The sequence below is a fragment of the Harmonia axyridis genome, chromosome 7 (assembly GCF_914767665.1).
Source record: "Harmonia axyridis chromosome 7, icHarAxyr1.1, whole genome shotgun sequence".
Lineage (NCBI taxonomy): Eukaryota > Metazoa > Arthropoda > Insecta > Coleoptera > Coccinellidae > Harmonia > Harmonia axyridis.
Window position 1 is genome coordinate 29,827,175 of NC_059507.1, and position 23,340 is coordinate 29,850,514.

Below are 23,340 nucleotides of genomic sequence, written 5' to 3' on the forward strand. Positions count from 1 at the left end.
GAAAAGCTGGCGTCTAGCCGACGTCGTGACGTCTCCTACAGACAGGCTGCAGCTGGAATGGAGAAATGTCAATCCTAGTTTTTTACGCTCTAACGGAGAACCTCTATTTTGGAATATATTCGGGTATTTCGGATCTGAATTTTCATGCTTTATTTGACGTCCCAGCATTCCGTAAGGATGAGGCGGAATATTAATGTCAGACTTGGATAAAGGTATTCAAAACTTTCGGATCATCGGTTTTCTAGGAGGATTCATCTCCGGAGAATATTTATCATATGTGTCGTTATATTAGCCGATTTGTAGAAGAGGGTTGATTGATTTCGTCATTACATCAATTTCAAAGACAATACCTAGTTAAAATAATATCAAATCGTTTCAGCGAAGTAAAAATTTATAAATTTAAAACCAAAAACGTTTTTGCATAATTGACATTCATCGGTTGTTATGCTCGAGTGAAGAAATAATCACAGTATTTCAATTTGTCATTACATCATTAGGTAGTTTTGTAATTTTAAAATGAAGGGTGTTTTTTTTAGATCTATAGAACATTAAATTGCAATAAAACAACGATGCATTATTCGATGGACATGAAATTTATTTATCCGCAAGATAATTTTGTGGCCTTACATTTTAAGTATGATTTCTGGCATATGACCGCCACAGCTGGCTCGGATGTAGTCCAACCTAGACGTCCAATTTTCGATGACTTTTTCCAACATTTGTGGCCGCATATCGGCAATAATAGGGCGAATGTTGTCTTCCAAATGGTCAAGGGTTTGTGGCTCATCCGCATAGACCAATGACTTTACATAGCCCCACAGAAAGTAGTCTAGCGGTGTTAAATCACAAGATCTTGGGGCCAATTCACAGATCCAAAACGTGAAATTAGGCGGTGACCAAACGTGTCTTTCAATAAATCGATTGTGGCACGAGCTGTGTGACATGTTGCGCCGTCTTGTTGGAACCACAGCTCCTGGACATCATGGTTGTTCAATTCAGGAATGAAGAAGTTAGTAATCATGGCTCTATACCGATCACCATTGACTGTAACGTTCTGGCCATTATCGTTTTTGAAGAAGTACGGACCAATGATTCCACCAGCCCTTAAACCGCACCAAACAGTCAGTTTTTCTGGATGTAACGGTTTTTCGACTTACACTTGAGGATTAGCTTCACTCCAAATGCGACAGTTTTGTTTGTTGACGTAGCCATTCAACTATAAGTGCGCTTCATCGCTAAACAAAATAAAATGGACGTAGTGTGCGATACGTATTTCGCACGGAACCATTATTTTCGAAATGAAATTGCACTATTTGCAAGCACTGTTTAGGCGTGAGTCTATTCATGATGAATTGCCAAACCAAACTGAAAATGAATCGCTTGACAACTGTTAAATCGGTCACCATCTTGAACAGTAATGCCAACTTAAAGTTGGATACCTCGAAAAAAAACACCCGTTAGTTGAAAATATCGATCAAAGAGTTTATCTTGAATTTAAATTTCCGAATGAAATGTCTTCTACTAAAACGCAGAAAATGTTACATATTAAAAAAATAAAATAAATGAAAAAGAATAATGAATTTCGCACAAACTCACAACCACTGTATGTCTCTGATATGGATTCAGCTATTTTTTTTCTCTTTTCTAGTACTCAAGATACTTCTACAAGGCAAAGTATATAAATAGATAGAATATACATGCCATGGAGCTATATAATTATGTGATAGTTTCAACACAATGTCATTCATCATAGTTTGGAACAGTTTTTTTGAGTAAAAAAAATGATTCAAAATATAAATTCATCTTTGAACAGGTTCCATACATATACCGTCATATATATCGCTACCAAATCATAGAACTAGGTTTACATTGAATTGTGTTTATTTCGAATCAAATCGATCTTTTTATTGCAATTTAAATATTTCAACAATTAATGCTACGACTATATCTATAGGGTTCTCCAATAAGAGGTTTCATTTTAAATAGCCCGCTATATGTGCAGCTATCATTTTTGAAGCGGTCATCTTCAAATTTTAAAGTTCACTTCAACAATGGTTAAAATTTTGCAGTCACAGTTCGCAAAAATAACATCTCAGCTGTCAATTTTGAAATGAGCGGATTTGGAGAAATTTGAGATATTGAGTCAAGTTAGTGATGTGAGGAATCAAAACCGAGCGCGTCGCTCAAGAACAACTGAAAATATTACTTGTGTAGTGTTGACGAAAACTCAGTTTTGTCGATTCCTCGTCAATTTTGGGAATAAGGCATTCCCCAAAGACATTACATCGTATTTTCATAAAGACCTACATCTCAACTCATATTTTCAACAAGAAGAAGGCTACGTGCAACGAAACAATTGCAATTTTGCAAGAATAGTTTTTGTCAATGTTGTTTAACTCCAAGATCTGAGGATTTAACATCTTTAGACTATTTTATTCCAATCAAAGTGGAAGATAAGATTCAAATGCCAATGCTCCACAATAGTAGACCTTGAAGATATAATTCGTCAAGTTATCGAGCACATAAAGCCCCAACTTTATTGTTGAACTCCATATATCCACAAAATTTTAGTGGAATCTAACTGATAGATTTTGTAACATCGAAATTTTACAAAAAAATACAGGTTTTCCCGTAAATAGAAGACTAACGCAATGTCTGTGATAATAAAGGGGGATATCTCAAACACGAAACAATCAATTTTCCAAGGCTCGGTAGTTCCAGAGATATGATTTTTCAAATTTTTTCACCTAGAACAACCACTCAAAAAATACTGTTCACTTCTTAAGGTAGTTTTTGGTAAACTTTGAAAAAAACTAATTTCACGTAGATGTTTATTAATAAAGTTCAAAAAGAACTACATAAATCGAATTTCCGCGATGTTAACATGCGTCTGTGTTCTACAACCCTAACCATATCGATTCTTACATTTTTCGAAGGAATATTTTAGCGCACTGTTCCCAAACGACTGGCACGTTTCGACGGCACGTGTACTGAAAAGAATAATGGCACCTTAGTTGCATGCCCTTTTGTCCCCACGTTTCTAGGCAGGAAGGTCAGTCGACCTTCATTCCTCAACTTCCATGCTTCTTTCACGGGTCAGAGATCGTTCCATAGACGCCGGTCTCCTTGTTCAAGTCGAAGGACCAATGTGGCGACATTTCAATATCGGAGATTACAGAACGAAGTTTTGATTTATGATCAGTTCATTTATCATGAAATTTCAATTTTCATTATCTGAGAAAATTAAACATTTTTGCACCATCCAGTTTTCTAAATTATTTACATAAATACTGGATAAAGTGACCATGATCGCCTACATTCGTTTTTCGTATGGAAATATGAAGAATAAAACCAAAGCCGTCAGCAACGTATTTTACAAACTGTTGAATCTACGAGTAAAATATAAACATAAAATACTGCGGTTTGTAACCACATCGTAATAACAGCATCTTTTCGATTCATTCTTCTACAGCAATATAATAAAAACAATAACGAATAAGAATTCTTTCTTTTCCTTGAGTAATAAAAAAATCCATTAGACAGCATGCGAAATACTTTAAGTAAGAAGAATACTTATTGACGCCGGGTGAGATACTTTTGTAGTTACATTGAGTGAGATTTGAAAAACTTCCACCATGGTATTCAGAATATTGTTGTTATTGTGGTGTTTCCACTCCATTTAATGCCAAACTGATACCTGATTCAAATAGGCTTCAAGGCTTACCAATTTTGATCTTCTGATTATTTTAATCATTGAATGAATGATGAAGATGGAGCATAATTTTTATAGAACTCAATTTATTCAGCCTCATACTCTTTCACGATATTTCATAAGAATATGGGAGAATGGCTGTTGTGTATTATCGGAGTTGCTAACGAAAAGAAATTTGGCAAAATCTTCCATGCCAAAATCTTATGACTACCGAATCACGATTGTAATCGAATAAGCTTTCTCCCATTAGGCAAATCTGCTGAAGCACTCATACGTTAAATGAACCCTGGGAATTTCAATTCTGTGATTCTTTTCTTTCCATCGTTAACTATCGTGTTTATGATCGGCCAGACAAAACTGATTTTAACCACAAGTTCTCCATAAGTGAATCCAATGAAATTTTTCAGATCGTAATCAACTCAAAATCCAAATATTAGAAGCATCACGTTAAAACAATAAAAAATCTACAAGAACTCCGCGAGATCCATTCTTCTCGTTTCCAGAAGAATTCAACTCAACAAGTCACGTATTTTCCCATATTTCATAGAACAATGCCCTTCTCAGACCACAAATACTCTCGCTTATTTGTTCTCCAGAATAAAACATCACGATGTAACCAAATAACAGTTGCATACACAGAGGGATATTTCTCATCCTTTCCAAAATGCAAAATGTTTACAATTGCAAAGGAAAATCCCATCTAGACCGTAATAATATCATGTATCAAACGGACGTGCTTACCACAGCGCCACTCACAACTATCACTCTAACTATCGCAGCGACATATTTTCTTTTTCCTTCCGACGTGTAATGAGATACATTTCAAGGAACGTGCGCAAATATACAATTCCGGCTCTTATACATCTTTATTGCTTACACGTCGTTACGCCGACTTCCAAGCTGTGAAATGCTCCTGCAATTTGTACAGAAACTCAGATTAAGAAACGAAATTGCATATGGTAACAACGTGCAGATCACTGAAAATTCAATAGAAAGTTTCATTTGATCTCACTCGTTGAGATACCACGTTAATAACGTTGGTGGGAGTTCGAAAAAATTACGGTGCTCCGTTATTCAAAAAATTACATTTTGTAGTGATGAATTTATGGACACCCCTCATGACATCTCAGAATGAACAAAAATTGAACAGACAAGATATTTTAGTGCCAATCTTCTCAATAAATTTAAATATATAAACCATTGTTTTTATATTTAAGTATTTCACATAACACAAAATAGACTCGTATGAATTATTCTGGTTAAATTTCTAGTACCTTCTGAATATTTCAAATACAATATTTGATGTGACTCACTCGACCAAAGCTATTTTTTTGAGGGGATTGTGTTGTATCATCCTGAGATCACTGATAGAATCATCAGTTTGGCACTGAGTATTCTCTCCCAAATACACCTTCCATTTCTATAGCAGAGAACTTTCGCTGAAGGAAAAAATTTGAAGCTTACAGTACGCGGTGTTTCTAAGCGGTCACCAAAGTCCAAGTCCTAATCGCGTTTGGCGCTACCTGGCTTTATTATTCTAACGTGAACTGACAATTTTATCGTGTTATGGGTGACTTTGCTGGACTAGCAAAGAGTCGCTTTACCACAGCTCCTCTCACAACTATCACTCTAACTATTGCCGCGACATATTTTCTTTTTCCTTCCGACGTGTAATGAGATACATTTCAAGGAACGTGCGCAAATATACAATTCCGGCTCTTCAACATCTTTATTGCTTACACGTCGTTACGCCGACTCCCAAGCTGTGAAATGCTCCTGCAATTTGTACAGAAACTCAGATTAAGAAACAAAATTGCATATGGTAACAACGTGTAGATCACTGAAAATTCAACGGAGATTTCCATTTGATCTAACTCGTTAGATACCGCGTTAATAACGTTGGTGAAAAAATAACGTTCGAAAAAAATTACGGTGCTACGTTAATCGAAAAATTGCATTTTGTAGTGATGAACCTAATGGACACCCCTCATGACATCCCAGAATGAACTAGAATTGAACAGACAAGATATTTTAGTGCCAATCCTCTCAATAAATTTAAATATATAAACAATTGATTTAATATTTAAGTATTTCACATAACACAAAATAGACTCGTATGAATTATTCTGGTTAAATTTCTAGTACCTTCTGAATATTTCAAATACGATATTTGGTGTGACTCATTCGACCAAAGCTATTTTTTTGAGGGGATTGTGTTGTATCATCCTGAGATCACTGATAGAATCGTCAGTTTGGCACTCAGTGATCTCTCCCAAATACACCTTCCATTTCTATAGTAGAGGACTTTCGCTGAAGGAAAAAAATTAAAGCTTACAGTACGCGGTGTCGTCTTCGGTGCTCATTTCACCACGTTTAAACTTAGCATAACAATCAATGATGGTTGATTTTCCTGGTACAGACCCCGGAAACTCTTCAACAAGTCAAGTTTTTGCTTCAACTGTATTTTTCCCCTTCAAAAAGCAATATTTTATCAGCACACGAAATTCTTCTTCTTCCATCTTTTTTCAAATAAACAAGTAGCTTTACTCACAACGCAGTATCTCACAAACTAATGGTAGGACTGCTGTCAAATTTTAACACGTATCGTTTGAAGATTGGTGCAAACTAAAAATCATATGGATTTAATACTAACACCGCCATCTGTGCATCAGACCGGGGACTTTTTAATTGGCCTAATATCACTTAGTTTAGACTCTTCTTTTTACATTTTATTCAATGTTGTATTACATCCTGACACAGAGAACCTACACTCACTTTCTTTTCATGCAACACATTGTAAAGCAATACCAAAGTAAGTACCTAGACAAATAACCTCTGGAAGTTAAAGCTATGCTATCCTCGTGTTCTGCTACCAGTAGCGTGTTAATTCAAATTCCTCACATTTGACAAAAACGCCAAAAGCAATATTCTGAAATGCGAATCCACTATAAATTAACGGAGCGATTAGGAAGTTGCTTTTACGTGTGTTTTCGAAATATCTTTTTGTATCTGTGCGTGTGCAACAACCCGATAACGTGCATTTATCCTTCTACCAACTTATTATTTTTCATATGGCGGAAAATTCATTGGATGTTTTTCGTTTTGACTGAAATTTTTTGCATTTTATGTTCTCCCATATTCTCTGGCTCGACGTACAACAAATAGTCCATAATAACATGTTCGAGTATCAGATGCTAAATTAGATTCATGTATAATATATTGGAGTGGCGGCACGAATAGGGTGTTGCTTCAATGACCACATTACTGGAATTCTTGAGGGTTGATAGCGGGGCAATTTTACGACCTCGACCTGACCTGGTCACTGCCAGTTATGTAAGTTATACGGTCCTTCCAGGATACTCGTTTATTAATTCTGACTTGAAGATCCCATGGGAATAAATAAAAGTTACTCTTGGTCATTACTAGATTGGGTACCATATTATTTCCAGATATTTACGATACGAATCGTATGTCCATACCAAAATTCATGGAAGATAAGAAATTCAAAATATTTTCGGACACAACAATTGACAGACATATTCAAACAAAATCAAAACTGAACTTTAAACTTCAATCTCTCTTGCAGTTAGGCCGTTAGCCGTTTCTCAGTGTTATTTACCTCTGGTGAATTAATGAGTTCAGCTCTTGGAGTTTGCAATACGCCAATAATAAATATTTGTATAACTACTAAGTAAACAATCTCTATGCCAGTTGATATTTGGCTTAACACGCACTTCCTAAGGAAGTGACATCTTGTTGATTTTTCGCTTTGTTGAAGGTCTTCACACTTAGTCCTATGAAATGGTCGTCTAGGAATGGTATTTTCAGATTTGCTGACAAACCATGGTACATAGACGAATTTGCAGTCTTTGTAGGTAGAACTTTGCGGCGTATGCCCAAGTCGGGCCTACTTGACAGATGACCGGGCGAATGGAGGACTTGTTGGAAATATACAGTTTGCTGCTTTAAAGACGTATCGTCAATGTTGTACGCTCACCATCTGATAAAAAAGAAGGAATACTTGATGGCAGCATTTTGGCATTGGGAACTCAGTTGCAAAATATCCCTCTGGAGGAACACACCCAGACTTGGGCAAGCAAAGAATTTAATGGTATTTTCGACGTCCTACATCAATCAAGAAGCTTCGAGTCATTGTGAGTTTTCTAACAAGGCACTGTCGGTATAAATATCACTTGGGTGGAATGTGCCTTTCGGAAGATAACATCTGCAAGCTGTGCAAATCGGAGAAAGAAATAACCAAACACTTGCTATGCAAAAGCTCAAAACTGATTCCTAACCGTCAAGATGTGATAGCTAAGATTCCGAAGGATGCTGTTAGATTTGCCAACATTATAAGACATTGAGGAGGTTCCTAGAACAAAAGATCGAAAATGGTCGCAGTTCTGAAAGGTTGAGCTGTAGCCGTTGGACCCCAACAACCTGGAAAAAAGATGAAATGTTGATAATGATCATGTCAATGAAATTATTTCTTCGTCGGTATCTTTTCCAATGCCCTTGATTAATTACTAAACCACTCATTTTCTTTAGTCAGAAGCATGATGAAATTGAATGATGTATCTGATGGTCGTGGGGCAAACAAAAATATATCAGACCAATTTTTGAAATCCCGAGCTTTATAGTCTAATGTAGTCAGTTCACGATTCGTCTTCAATTACGGTGGGTTTTTCTAGATGCTCGAAACTTCCTAACTCTCTTGAACAATCTCGCCATTAAAACTTCAGCATGATAATAAACCTAATATTCTATTGTAAGAACCTCGAACAAAATGAATAAATTCACCCTATCATTTGTCCGACAAAAATGAAAATTCTAAGCAGGGTTTAAATGAAACGTTCCAAAGACAACAGTGGTCAATGCTTTCACTTTCGAGAAAATATTCGCCGAACAACCTGGTTGTCGACGTTGAAATTTATGATCCTCCATTCCCTCGACAATAGCTACGATTTATCGAAAATATTGGTGAATCGCAAATACAATACAATACGCCACGAAAGGCAACAACCACAAAAGCGTCCAATCAGAATAAATCATTTTTATACCAGGCCGTTATCGTGACGATCATAAAGCTCATATGCAAGCGCATGAATATTTTTCCAATTCAATCCGAATCCGAATGTTTCCTTCGCGATTTTCACTTTGAATACTTCTTCTCTCACTTCTTTTCCATGTTCATTGCCATGAGTCGTGTGTCGAGTTCAGAGGCGGAGATGGTTTCCACTTTTGGTTCGGCCAATAAGTTCGTACATTGAGGAACATTGAAGTCAGTAGATTCTATCTTATTTAGTTTCTGTAAAAAAAATTATTTCAGAATGCAATATTTTAGCTGTGAGCAACATATAAGAAATAAGCTCGAAAATAAGTGTTGATGATTTGTATATAATATCACATTCAAATTTTTGAAATTTAGCCAGGAAGCGGAATTGAAATGAATAGCATTAAAAAAGAATGAGGTGAACTATTACTATTGAGTCTATTTGTTTTTATTGTCTCCTTGAAAACATAAATCCTTGGCTGCAGAAATAGGGTGGACGAAAGTATCCAATGGCTAGTGGTTTAAAAAGGATTTCAGAAAATGAATCTTTTTCAATAAGATTTTCAATAAAAAGTATGAAATACAGCAATCAGTTCAAATTCAACACTCAAAAGGGTTAAAATATACATCACAAATGACAGATATTAAGACATGCTAAGAGTCTTAGCAACAGATTTTCCTGCTGTTCTGAGAATGCCGTAATACCATTGTATTATTATTTGTTGACGTTCACAATGAGCATAGGTGGTGTAAATAACGTCTAGTTTCTCGAAGTATAATATAAATATTTAACGTTGTTTTAAACGTAAGAATAGGCTTTTTTATGATATCAACAGAAACGTTAATGGAACACTAAAATATAATATATATTCAATTACTCTAGACAGACAATAGACACGTATGAATTATTCTGGTTAAATTTCTGGTACATTCTGAGTATTTCAAATATAATATTTGGTGAGACCTACACAACCCAAGCTAATTTTTTGAGAGAATTGTGTTGTATCATTCTGAGATAACTGATAGAATCGTCAGTTTGGGACTCAGTGATCTCTCCCAAATATACCTTCCATTTCTTTAGCAGAAGACTTTGGCTGAAGGAAATAAACTTAAATATTACAGCACGCGGTGTTCCTAAGCTGTCACCAAAGTCCAAGTCCTCATCGCGCTCGCCGCTGCCTGGCTTTATTATTCTAACGTGAACTGAAAATTTCATCGTGTTATGGGTGACTTTGCTGGACTAGCAAAGAGTAGCTTTAGGTGTATTTATAATATAGTTAACAACCGCTTAAGTAATTGTGTAAATGTTTGGACGTCACAAAAAGAAATATCATTCTTGTACTTCCAGGTTACACAAAATAGCTCTCTGTATTATGAATATTCCTGCTCATTACAAATTTGTGTAATTGGCTTACTAGATTTTGTAATTAATTCTCTGAGCATCAACATTGATTGGAAACGTGATGATATAGTTATTAGAAAAAGTATAATTATAAAAAACTCGTTCTAAAAATAACTGTTGAAAAATATGTTGAGTATAACATGATAAAAATATTTAAAATACGTTGATTTTGAAATCAAAATGACAACATTGAAAATTCAACCGGTAACGTGAACTCCAAGAATACAACCTTGAATAAACGTTATATCAACGTACATGTGCACATTGGGCTTTGTTAAAAAATACTAAACGTATTATTATAGGAGTGGATTTTCAAAATCTGCCTTCTAGCCAGTTCATCCAGCTGCCATCTACGACAGTGCCCCAGTTGAAATAACGGCATACTGCCCCTCCGACCTTATTCCGTAAGGTGCGAAGTATGAATCAAAGCGGGCAAGGGTCCCGAAATAGGGGACCGGAGCGGCGTAGGAAATAAGATGGCAGCGAAAGAAACATCGGCGGAACTTTGCATAATGTCGGCGGAGACAGCAGAGAGCCGGCTGGCATAAATCACGGCTGGCTGCACCTCCTGCTATCCGGGCCGTGTATATCGAACGATTATTTCTGCGGAGATCTGCGGAAAAAATAAGCGATATGGCGGCGGCGGCGACGGACGTGCACCTTGGTGTGTGATGTTATGCGGACGTGGAAAAGGTCGAGGTCGGTTCAGAGAGTCTTCCGATGTTGGAGCTTCGATGAGGTTTCATCGGATATATTGGTATTTTGAGTGATGGGTTTAGTAGTCGTTTGATTCAATTTTTAAGAAAAAGTTTGTAGAACTACATAGGCGTACAACTTTGCTCCCGCCGTTTTTTTCCTAAATTCGAGGCTTTATGTGAAAAATTGTTTTTACATATATGATTCAAAGTATTTCTCCCAACTTTCAGGCAGCGCACGAATCCCGCGTTGAAAAAATTGGTCATCTTTTGAAGTGATTCATGGATCGGTCCAATTTTTTACTTCTTCATAAGACCGAAATGCTGGTCTGTCAGGCCATGTGTCATTGATCAAAGCAAGTATTAGTCCGAGGGAGTAACGTCTAAAGAATACGGCGGATGAGAAAGGACTTCTCTTTCAACGTTCCTAAGTCTTGACTACTTTCGCAACATGGTGTCGAGCATTGTTATGCTGTAAAACCACTTTATCATATATCTCGATGTATTGCGGCCTTTTTTTCAATGCACAGATCGAACTCATTAATAGCGTTGGTTGTTTCATTCCGTTTCAACAATTCATAATACATTACGAGGAGTTGATCCCACCAAATACTGAACATAACCTAGTGAGTGTGAATATAATTTAGCCGTCGGCTTGGAAGCATGGCTGGTATATTCTCATGATTTTCTGCGCTTATGATTATCGTAATGAACCTATTTTTCATCTCCAGTCATAATGCGATGCAGAAATCCCTTTCGCCTTTGCCTTGCAAGCAGTTGTTCACAAGTAAACAAAAGCCTTTCAACATTTATCAGCTTCAACTCGTACAGCACCCAATGTCGTTGTTTCTGAATCATTCCCATGACTTTTAGGCGTTTTGAGATTGCTGCTTTGCGTCACTCCCAATGACCCTGCCAAGTCTTGTTGCGTTTGACACGAGTCTTGATCAAGCAATACCTTAAAATCTTCATCTTAGAAAACCTTCTCTTTTCTACTGGTCTTCGACGTTAAAATCACCATATTACGCCATCGAAATATTAGTGGATGGCGCTATGTTTACAAATACCTGAGCTTATTGTGTGATATCTACGATCTATTTATTTAGACTACTTCTTACAGCTACAGCCATCTATTGCGCAACGCCGGAAGCAAAGTTGCTACCAATTATGTTGAAACTGTATTTGAGACACATATAACTTTCATTCATCTTCATATCCACTGTAATCTATTGTAATGAACTTTGTTCTACAAAATATTTCACAAAATTTTACACAAATAGTTCAGATGACAGTATTGTATAACTTAAGTATTGATAGTATTCGAGAATAACTAATCATAATTTTTTGCTGAAAATTTGCATATTCGGGTTTCACACAATGATATTTGCCTGAAATATTTTCAGAACTCTACAACTTCTGGTTATACTAGAAGACTATACTAGTTCCTCATTTCAAATGCCACACCCAGCATATTATTGCATGATTAGATAGCTTATTTCATGGCAAATTCTGCAATATGCCATACCTTGGGTATAAACTCAATAGTTTATAAATTGATGAGATTTCTATGAAAAAAAAAATGTTGCGAAGAAGGTCTCACATTCTATTTAATATTTCTGCAGGAAAAGTTTTTTCCAAAAAAATAGAATACTGTATTATCAGACCGCAACTTCTAACTGACTAAAATAGTCGATGACTTCCGGAAAACAAAGAAGGAAACCAAAACTCGTTGTTTCGACAACTGAATTCGACAGTTCATGAATTGTAATTAATTGTGCGTTGGATTATTGAGACTCCATACACACTAATAAAATTTTCAATTACGAATCACTAATTAGTATTCATGAAATGTCAAATTTAATTATTGAAACACCAACTTTCAATTTCTATGTCAAATTCGTAAATACGAAACTATTGACGAATGAATTGCGGAAAAAAAATTGTTCAGTATCAAATGCCACTCCGTACGGTTTCTGGTATATAATTTTTTTCTAAATATTCTTTTTTTGAAATCAATTAATTGTATTTTTATGCTAGCAGGTTTGATGTAGTATCACAATCAACATTCATTCGAAAGTGAACATCGAAGTTGTTCCATCAAACTGAATTCTTTATGCTTCGATTGAACCTGATCGAACTTTAACGACTTTAGTACTCTCTATCTACGAATTAGAATTTATTTATTTTATCGACTGAAAATGGTGGGCTGAAGTAGTAGAAAAATTATATGAAACAAAACCTGTGGTTAGTCGTTAACACTTCTATGCAGACATAATTTCATGCAAAATTTTTTGCAGTGATTATAAATCTAGTTTTTTTATTAGGTAAAATTTCACCTTTTGGCCTATCATAAAACAAAATTTGAGACGAATACTTTTTTGATTTAGAGCTCTGTCAAAAATATCATTTTCATTCTCTTCATGAGACTGAATCAAAAGTTTTGAATAGCTTCATCATTTCATTACTTTCCAAATCGTTTCAAACCTGAAACTCTATCACTTATCGCACGTAGGTGAAATATCGACGTGAGTCAAAAATTGCTCCGCAATTTTCCTGAGATCCAGCTAGACATCTGGCCTCTATAGCAGAAAAGTTCCAATCATTTCTACACGATTCAAGCTTCTCTCAGTAATCCAAACTCGCCCAACTCGAGACGTGTCACAAAATATCTTCAGGAGTGGAGACTAACATGTTGTGCAGTTTTCCTTGGGAAAGTGTAATTCTCAACGGCACGTACCATGGGTTTTCTGTCTTACCAGACTTTCACTTTCCTACTTCCCCACTTATTTATCCGTGATAATACGTTAAGTTTTGTGCCTTGGGGAAAAAGTTCAATTATAGTCGGCAGTTTTGATAAATGGTTGAACTTCGGATTTAATGCCAGGAAGTTTGATAGGTTTAATTTAGAGGACATAAAAATGCTTGAAAAGGCAGCATGAGAACTTTATATTTATTTTCGTTCGCTTTTCTTCCATTTTAAATGTTCAGGGCGTGAATATATGGGGTTTATTCGAATTAAAACTTGGAGTTAATTGTAGTCATGGCACGCAAAGATATACTAGTGACCAGCGCATTCGCCATTCTGTAATGCATTGAAAGTCTTGTTTTTCATCAATTTTGGTGAACTTCATTTCCAAAACTAATGTACAAACTTTACATTTTTCATGATTCTATTTTGAACGTGGACATCCTCAAAACATCTCTCATAACTAATTGGGGATCGAAAAAATATTACAATATTTCCATTTCCAATATTGAAAATAAATTATTTGTGGTGAAAAAGTTTCTAAACTAATTTTTGAATCAATGAATAGTTTTAAATCAAATACTACAAACATTTGGCCGATTCGAGAAATCATTGATTGATTGAATATAATCGTGCTAGATCACGAAATGGATCCTACATAACTAAGTACACAATATGAGAATTTTCGACTTTCTTGAGTTCTTAATTTTCCAGGAAAGCATAAAAAATTGAGATTTGCCTCATTTAGCAATTAAGATTCATTGAAAGAGTGTCGTTCTATTTCAATGTTTGAGCTGGTACTGCCGAACTTGGTGATTGTTTTCCTGATAAATTCAAAATCTTATAATAAAATATTGCATTAAAAAGTGATATAACAATTTTAAGCTTCATATGAAATTTCATGTTGATTATCTCACAAGAACTAGAAAAATTTCAATAAAAATATTTAATAAAAAATTACCCTATTCTTCAATGACTACAAAACTGTTGTTGGGATTTTGTATGTAGATATAAAATATCAAGCTTTGTGGAAAATTTCGATCTGATCACAACATCAAAACCAAAGGAAATTCAGGTGGAATATTGAAGAAGAGATATTTCCGTGTCAGCAGATTTCGCGTTTATATACAGGATGATTCGAATGATCTTTAGGGAGTGATAGTTTTAGTTAAAAGAAGTTCTTTCTAGTAAAATCCTTTTCTATCTCGAATTTCTTTGGAGAAACAGGCTATGAACTCAATTTAATATTTCATTTATTTATTTAAATTCTGAACAAATTGGTATAATAAGCGTTTAAATTTAGGGAATATTGTACTCTGAGGATTTTCAATATTTCCATGATTTTTTTCTCACAATAGCCACAGTTGTTTGGTTTTTTGTCGCCCTTCACCGCTACGCTTTTTGGAGCGATTTCCAGATTTTCCAGGTTTTTATTCACAAAACAGGTACCCTTCTTGAAAGCCTCTAGGATGTACCGTTATCGAGAAAACTTGGCTTCATTATTATCGAGGCATCAGTGATTTCGAAGGAATATTTCATATGTTGCAAAAAACAAAATCGAATAAATGTTATTTCGATAACATTGGAGTCATTTTTATCGAAAACGCTAAGGCCTAGCGGCTTTTGGAAAGGTTTGTTTTGTGAAGACAAGGCATTTGAAGTTATCACATGGACTTTTGATCACTATGTAAAGTATAACAAGCTTCGTTTGGATTTCGTAAAAAATTTGAGCAGAATATCGAAAAAATCGAAGAAAGCCAAATGAAAGCATACAATAACAGAAAATTGGAATAAATCATTATTCATATCATGTACCTATATAAAAAAATCTATGGTTTCAAGAGCGCAATTGCCACATGAACAAAAGAGCATTCAAATGTTCCCGATTTCACTTTATTACTTATCTAATTTTTCCTCAATTTTCAGTTGTAATACGATATAATGAATTAATCCTTTACAAATCAAATTGAAATATTTCTGTGGATAGTGTATTTTTGTTATTCGTTCTCGAAAAATTATATGAATCATCAAATACAACATACTTATGTGATATTTTTTCATTGTGTTGATTTCGTTAAAAAAAAATAGGTAATCGAAATGGAAATTTCCATCAGCACAATTCCGAGAACAGCTTCTGTTTTAATACTCAATGTGTAGCAAGGCAGGAATCTTGAAGTAAAATTTGAAAATCTTCATTGAGGTAGAGGATACTTCTATAAATTCTCTAAATCATTATTCTCTTCTCTCATAAATATTCCGGGCACAGTTTGCACAGCTAATCGCGCACCAAATCAACAATAAATCAATATTAATGACTGCCTCGACTTGGAGGCAGTCTAAGAAAAAGTGGCAAAACTGGAACTTTCCCGAGATTTTCCAATTTCACGGACTCCTGCTTCCGGAACGAATGAGAGCGGCCACGTGACGAGGTGGGAAAGGAGTTCTAGGGGTTAACTTGTGGAGTTCGGATGAGGGGTTGGAGGCAGCCCCCCTAAGCATTAGTCGTGACGTCCATACGTAATCCTTCGCGTAGGCGTGTTGGCGGAAAAGTCTTTTTCGTCAAAATATTGTGGTTTCAGCCTGCTTTATGCATTAGGCCGGTATGTGGCATATGCCTGAAATGTCACTCTGGATAAAGGATAATGTTATTCGAGGAGAGTAGCCTGCATTTACGGAATGTATGACATTTTTGCGGGGGTAATGCATCGTTCTTTGTGGGGTAGCATTGAAAGAATTTCATAACAAACATTAACAAAGTATCACCTTCGAATCTTTGATTAATGTTTGTGTTATCAGGCAGATTGTGATATAAAAACAGATGGAATGATTTCATTGAATGGAAATCAATAGTGTTTTATTATATTTTTACATTGCAGGTGTCTTTCGATGTAACCCTCTATCACATTTAATACACTGAACATTTTGAGTAATAAGATTTTAAATTTTATCTTGAGTGATATAATGGGTTTTGTCTACTGAGAGTAAAAGATAACATTATAAAATAAAACTCGTTTAACAATGAGAAAAGAGTGAGTCGGAAGTTTGCAAGCAATAATAATATCAAGATTGTGTTCGAATCTCTTGAATACTTACATTATATTCGCATCATTGATAAACTTTGCATCTGATCGTTGGAATTCAAAAATTCAAATAAAAATTAGTAAAATGCTCAAAAATCGATTTTCAAGATCTGGAAAGCCAAGATTTTCTTATAGGGACTACTATTGCATGGGAGTGTCCCAAATCCTGTTGAAGTACTGTTGAATTAAAAAAAAATTGTACACCAATTCCAACATTATGTCTCACAAAATTCATTTTGCAAACCATTCACAACTTGAGTTTTTGAGCCGTAGTCCCAAACGATTATCTTTCGGATGAATAATTGAAAAATATAATTACTAAGTAAAAAAGGAAAAATCTTGAACCAAGGAAGCATTGGGTCAGAACACACTGGTTTTAATTATGTTTTTAGTTCTACCATAGAACGAATAAGTGAAAAGAATGAAATTCGGAATTCATATTACCTTGTTGAAGTATCTTGAACATTATGAACCCATGTGTTCAGTTCTATCCAACGATAATGAAAAAAAATTAAAACTTATTTGAAATATTGTCGACTTGATACTTCTGTAGAGTTGATGAAAAGTTTTGAGCATATGATATGATATGATAATTCGAACTAAATCAATGAAGATGAAATGACAAATTCGAAATATTCACCATAAATAATAAAAATTTCAGAATATTATTATTTCTCTTTGCAATTCTCCAAGAAAACCAGAATATCTTGAAAGCTTCACGTTTAAGCATAGCGCATTTCACACAAAATCATTTTGAAATTCATTTCACGATTTGAAAAATTAAACCTTCCATTATAAATAAAATAATAGCAATATATTTCCAATAAGTACAGCTGGAAATGGTTACCCTCTGGTTACAGAGAGGTCTCCTCTTAGAATTAGAATTAGAAAATTTAAAGACTGATTATTGAATTCCATAATATTGATCGATGGAACTGTGAAGTCTGAAATTGTTTATTTTGGTACAAATTTATTTGGCCTAACCATACTTTTTCTTTGTTTCAGGGCAGCACAGAAACTCAACCTTTCCTCCTCTCCCCACAGAAGAAAACGCTACAATTCTGATGATGGTGACGCTACTGGTTTCTGCGGGGTACTTCAAAGAAGTCCACCTCCCGTACCTCCAGCGTTACTCAGGAGATTGGGGGTGAGGGAAGTCACAGGTGTTGGCAAGGTGAGTTCCCCTTCTTTTCAAACAGTTCAGGAGTCTTATTCTGAAAAAAAAATTATGCTCTAACAGAGAGCGAAACTGGTCTGTCGCTACCTACCTTCAATGACAAAGAGTTTATATATTGATCTGGAATTTTTCCAGTCAGGCAATTAGTTTTTCATAAATTGCCTACAAGAATTATGAGAATATCAAAATGAAACTCTCTATGAAGGACAAACATAAGAATAATAGCGATGAATTAGTTCTTTTTCAATGTTCATCCACACAAAGAGAATTCCTTCTGCTTTTTATAGCTCAAATTACGAGCTGAGTCCCGAGGAACTGTACATATTCCTACCTCATAAAGAGGCTACTCAGGTGAACATCAAAGAACCATTTAAAAGAGAATTATCCTCTTCATTCAGTTTCATACAGGGTTTTGCGGCCCACAAAACTCTCACCTTTCTTAGTATCTCCATTAATAAATTGTTGATACACCTACATGAAAACTTATAGCTACTCGATAGACAGTTTTACTACACTCAGATATGCTTTGTGTTCCCTCACACAAAACGAATAATTTCCAATCATCTATGTCATATCAAGCATCATATCATTTGCCATCCAAATGAAAAAGCTTGTGTATTAGACATCTTAGGAGTAGAGTCAAATTACGGCTTTTAGGCAAAGCATACTCAAAGGTTGTGGAGTATCTGAGGGATAGCAATTAGCTTTCAGGTTTTTTACTAGTAGAATTGTCATAAATATTTGTATTTTAATTTTTTGCCTCAAATATACTGTTTCTACATTTCAGTTTGGATATTATAAACTTATTTTTTGTTTTTATTTTACTTCAATGTTGACTTCTCCTATATATACATACATATTTTGGCGAGTTGTTCTCGAGCCAAGTTACGAGGTGCGCCCTTTCCTAGGGGTTTGTTGTTTCGTCCTGAGATCACTGGTGGACTCATCGGTTAGGCAAACCAGCGATCTCTGCCAAAGACTCACTCTCTCACTCCATCGTTGAGAGGTGACCCTGTTGCGTTGGAACGACCCCTTTAAATCCGCCGGGGCCGAAGTAGTGTGGCGTGAAAACCCACAGCGTCATCTCTGAGCAGACAGAGTCACTACAATGTAATATTTTACAATGGACGAATAAAGATTTATTATTTATTTTCGGTTTCCAACAAAAACTTCGACCCGTCATAATTTTTGAACACTTTTCGCGAATAAATTGAAATTTTCGGGAAATATTGTCTACACGTACATTCAGGAACTATCTTATGCAAAATTCTGAAAATACACACTCAAAAATCATGAAAAATACCAAAACTAGGCAACAAATTCGTACAGGACAGTACAGGACTTTTCAATTTGAGGTTAAATCCCTTATCTGACTAATAATATATTCATTCTCATCTATCACAATCCGTATTCAACCATTTCACGTCACATCCCCTAACTCTGTAGCCACAAGACAGGCTGACTAACTAAATAGCCCTACAATTTGCGAGATTTCCATCAATCGTGCTTGAGAACGGAAGTGAAGGACGTATTGACAGCACCCCAAGATCCGGTGAGGTTAGGAATGAAACCTCCAATCAGCCTCAATTATCATACTAGCCACCGTCGAAATGTTGGGGGTTGAATGAATATACTGCGTATTATGCTGAGATAAAAGAGAATTTGTTCCGTGACCAATTCAGGTTTTCGTGCTGTATATTTATGTAACGTAAAACCTGTCATATTTGGAATTGTGGAGGTGTCACAATATGTCTTTTTTGTTCAGCAATTCATCACTTACTTTATATAAAAGTTTTCTAGAACTGCTTTGTTTTAACTATTTTGTTTTTATTGTTATCATTTTAATTTAATTGTTCTTCTCTGAGTATGATTTCAATATTTGAGAAATTCTATACAAGGTATTGCTGAATTGAAGGTACAAAGGAGAATGATACATCCTCTTGGATAATTTCAAGAAGAAAAAGATCTATAAGCTTTGGCCCTCAAACGCTTTGTTTTCGAGATACAGGATGTTTCTTCGTAATGATTATAGCAGTTTATTGAATCTTTATTGATCTCTACTATAGATTGGTTAAATAAGTACCATAACAAATTAATTTATTCATCAAAACTTACTACTAAATGGATATTATAGGAAATTAATATTCTTATCTCGAAATCGGTAGCAAATATTACAGAACCACATAAAAACAAAAAGTGTTGTATTGGACCAAAGTTTCTTTTAACATTTTTGTTTACTACCAGTGGTCCATCAAAAATAAGTTCTGGAGGAAAGAAGCGGATTTCCAGATATTGAGAGAAAATATTACCCTTCAGATTTGCAAAAAGCATAATGTGAACTTCAAATTGGATAAAATATGCCAAATTCAAGTTGAATATCTTTTGGAGAGAAGGTGCTATGAGAATAAACTAAAAAATAAATCAAAAATCAACATCCTGTTTCCCCAAAACAAAGCGTTTGCAGGCCCATATATATGGGACTTTTTTTTAAATAAGTCATGAAATGTGTCATTTTTGTTTGTACCTGGAATTCAGGAGCCCCCTGTGAAATAAATATATTTGAGTGTTTAGATTCAATAGCCTATACAGTTTTTTCAATGTGAAAACTGCAATTTATTATTGGAATATAATAGTTATAGCCCAGAGGCCTTTGTTTTTTGACTTTATATTCAACAGAATTTATTAAAAAAAAAGTATTGTGGAATTCTTTTCGAAAGATGTAGATTCAAAATACATAAAAAGAATTTGGCGTCTATAAGTCTATGTTTAACTTCTTTCTGTGTTATTATTGTCAACAAAATGCCTCTGCAAAGTTTATATCTATCAAAATCGTATAAATGGTTTTCTAATCGAAATTTTAGGTTACAATTTCAAATTTTTTTTCAATTCAAGCAAAAAGAATAGATCTTCTCACATTTACCCAAGTTGACCTCAAATTGAGAAAAATCAATAACTTTGAGAAATAATACATATATACAGCATACCTATACATAAGTTGTTGATCCCTATTGCCTTTCATATCACTAAGGGGAATATCCTTTTTGTTAGCTCTTAATCTTCTATGAATGCCCATATAATATAATGGAAAGAAGATTCGAGGTACCTACATATTTCAAAAATAATATCCAACAGAAAAAATTCCTATCCTACTTTCAGGCACATACAAAATTCTTGAATAATTGAATCTCGGTACGTTTTTTTGCTGTAAGTGATTATTTTTGTAACTTAATAAATAATCTTGATAATCCTTTCACTGGGACGAAGAAGCTGTTCCATTTTTCCATTGGAAGTGATTGCTCCCATTCTGCGGACAGTTAATTGCAAATAAAGGTTATTATAAATGTCAGGTTAAATATAAATGGAATAAACGTATTGCGAAGGAAAACCACCAAGACCGCTGGGAAATTTACTCATCAATTCCGTATATCACATTACGGCCACCAGAAGCACACCTGCTTACCTCAAGAGGTTAGGAAAGGAACCACTCACCTTTATCCAAGCGTTTCTGCCTCCAGATAATACAAATGTCAACGCGTATTAGTCGCTAAAGTCACTTGGCTTCAATTTGATCCTAACGTAATTCTTGAAATGTCAGAGGCCCAGGTCTTCCAGCTCCTGAAAAATAATGGAATTTATCGATCGTTTCGTTTCTTCTCGGCTTCGATTAAGGCCGAATTGAAGAAAAATATATCCCTTGCAGCTCTAATCGGGTTGGTTAGACACGTCGGTACTTGACGAAGACTGGTTAGGTCGATCGAAATGATAAGAAAACTTCTGGTTTTGTTTTTTTTTTTGGTGTTGGAAATTGGTGAGATGATATCTTTGTTCCTTTTTGTTTTGAGAAATTAAGACGTTGATGAGATTCGGAATGTTTTTCTTGAAGAAATTGTTATTGCCTTAGTGAATGTCTATTTAATGATTCATCACATATTTTCTTCATAGTATGTCAAGAAAGTAGCTTTATGGGCTTAAACTTTTTGATCATCTCGAAGGAAAATGTTGTCCTTCTTCTTCCTCTTTTAGAAGGTACCATTACTACATTTTCAAGCTACTTGGCTTGAGCTTGACTTGATTTCTAGTCAAGCTTTGTTTGATTTCATAATTTTCCATCCAGAAGATAAGACACATGAGGCATCTTATAAATTTGTCGCCTAACCTATTGCGGGTTTTTGTAACTGTAAGAGCAGCTCTGGAAAATTGTCTTTCAACAGGAGCTGAAGATGCTGACTTTGATAAAAAATCCTTGGCCATTTTTGCCAGGTTTGGAAAGATATTTCTGAAACTACAAAAATATAGCAAAAGTTTTCATATAAATGTGAGAAAACTACTAATAAAGTCACACTGGCGAATGCTTCAGTCTCTCGACGCTTGAGAAATCCCCTTATTTAGTCTAAGCGCGCACGAGATTGCAAAAATATATGCCGTGCGACGCGTGCATATCAAGCTCAAGTTATATCAAGTAGCTTGATATCAAGTCAAGCAATAAATATCTAAAATCAAATCAAGTCAAGCTCAAGTATTTTCACGAGCTCGATTTTCAAATCAAGTAGTTGGTTAAAATGTCAAGCTACTTGGCTTGATGAATCCCTAATCAGTAGAAATGATTTATGAATCTACGGAACAAATTCATCAATATACATATTACTAGATTTATGATTTATATATAGAGGTTTATAGATTTACAGAATACATAGAAATTTCTATAAAGTTTGAAAGTATCCACCTTGTGATTGCTATATTCCTTTTAGAACACTAATAACTCTAGGCAATTACTTTGACCCCAATTCCTCCCCTCGCCGAAGCAAGTTTGGGAAGAAAAACGGCCCCAGAATTTATTTAAAGCAGTTTATAATTCCCCATTAATCAATATCCCCGGATCCAGACGAGAAAATGCAAAAAGTTCTCGATATACAAAACGCGGAGGGTGACAATCACTCCAAGTCATCCATAACCCCAAAGACAAGTCGCCCCTAGCTTTTTCAAGGAGCTGTGTATTGTTGGGGGGGACCGTCGACTCTGCATTCTTCGACCCTCCACGAGAAAGTTTGAACAAATAATTTTCTATTAATTTGCGCGAAGATTTGACATAATGAATAACGACGGCCAGAGTGATAGGTTGAGATCGATTGATGAGGGAAAATTATTCATTTTGGTTTGCTTGAGGTTTAGTTTCTGTACTGAAGGGATTGGACCAAGGTGGAATAAGATTCGAATGATGTAACTTTTTATTTACCTACATTCACTTAATGACGTTTCTACAACCATAGTGTCATCTTCACAAACAACCAAGTGACTGTATATTGTTAGCACCCATTTGGCTAGTTTATGTTGTCATGGACAATTTCGTAGTTACATTTATCAAAAGAGTTTCCATATCATACCAAGCATCATAAAATATAGCAATAGATGACAACAACTTTTTGAAAAAAATTTTAAATGTATATTCTGATTACGTGGATGATATCGTAGTTACTT

The 23,340-nt window shown here is 35.1% G+C and overlaps 1 protein-coding gene across 4 annotated transcripts in view; it reads left to right on the forward strand.

Moving 5' to 3' along the window:
* Positions 1-23,340, forward strand: part of LOC123684847 (kinesin-like protein CG14535) — a 477,561-nt gene that overhangs the window by 285,475 nt on the left and 168,746 nt on the right. For all 4 annotated transcript variants that reach the window (XM_045624319.1, XM_045624320.1, XM_045624321.1 and 1 more), the window contains one exon: positions 17,694-17,862. In XM_045624319.1, the coding sequence (XP_045480275.1) occupies positions 17,694-17,862 (169 nt within the window). The remainder of the gene's footprint in view (positions 1-17,693; positions 17,863-23,340) is intronic.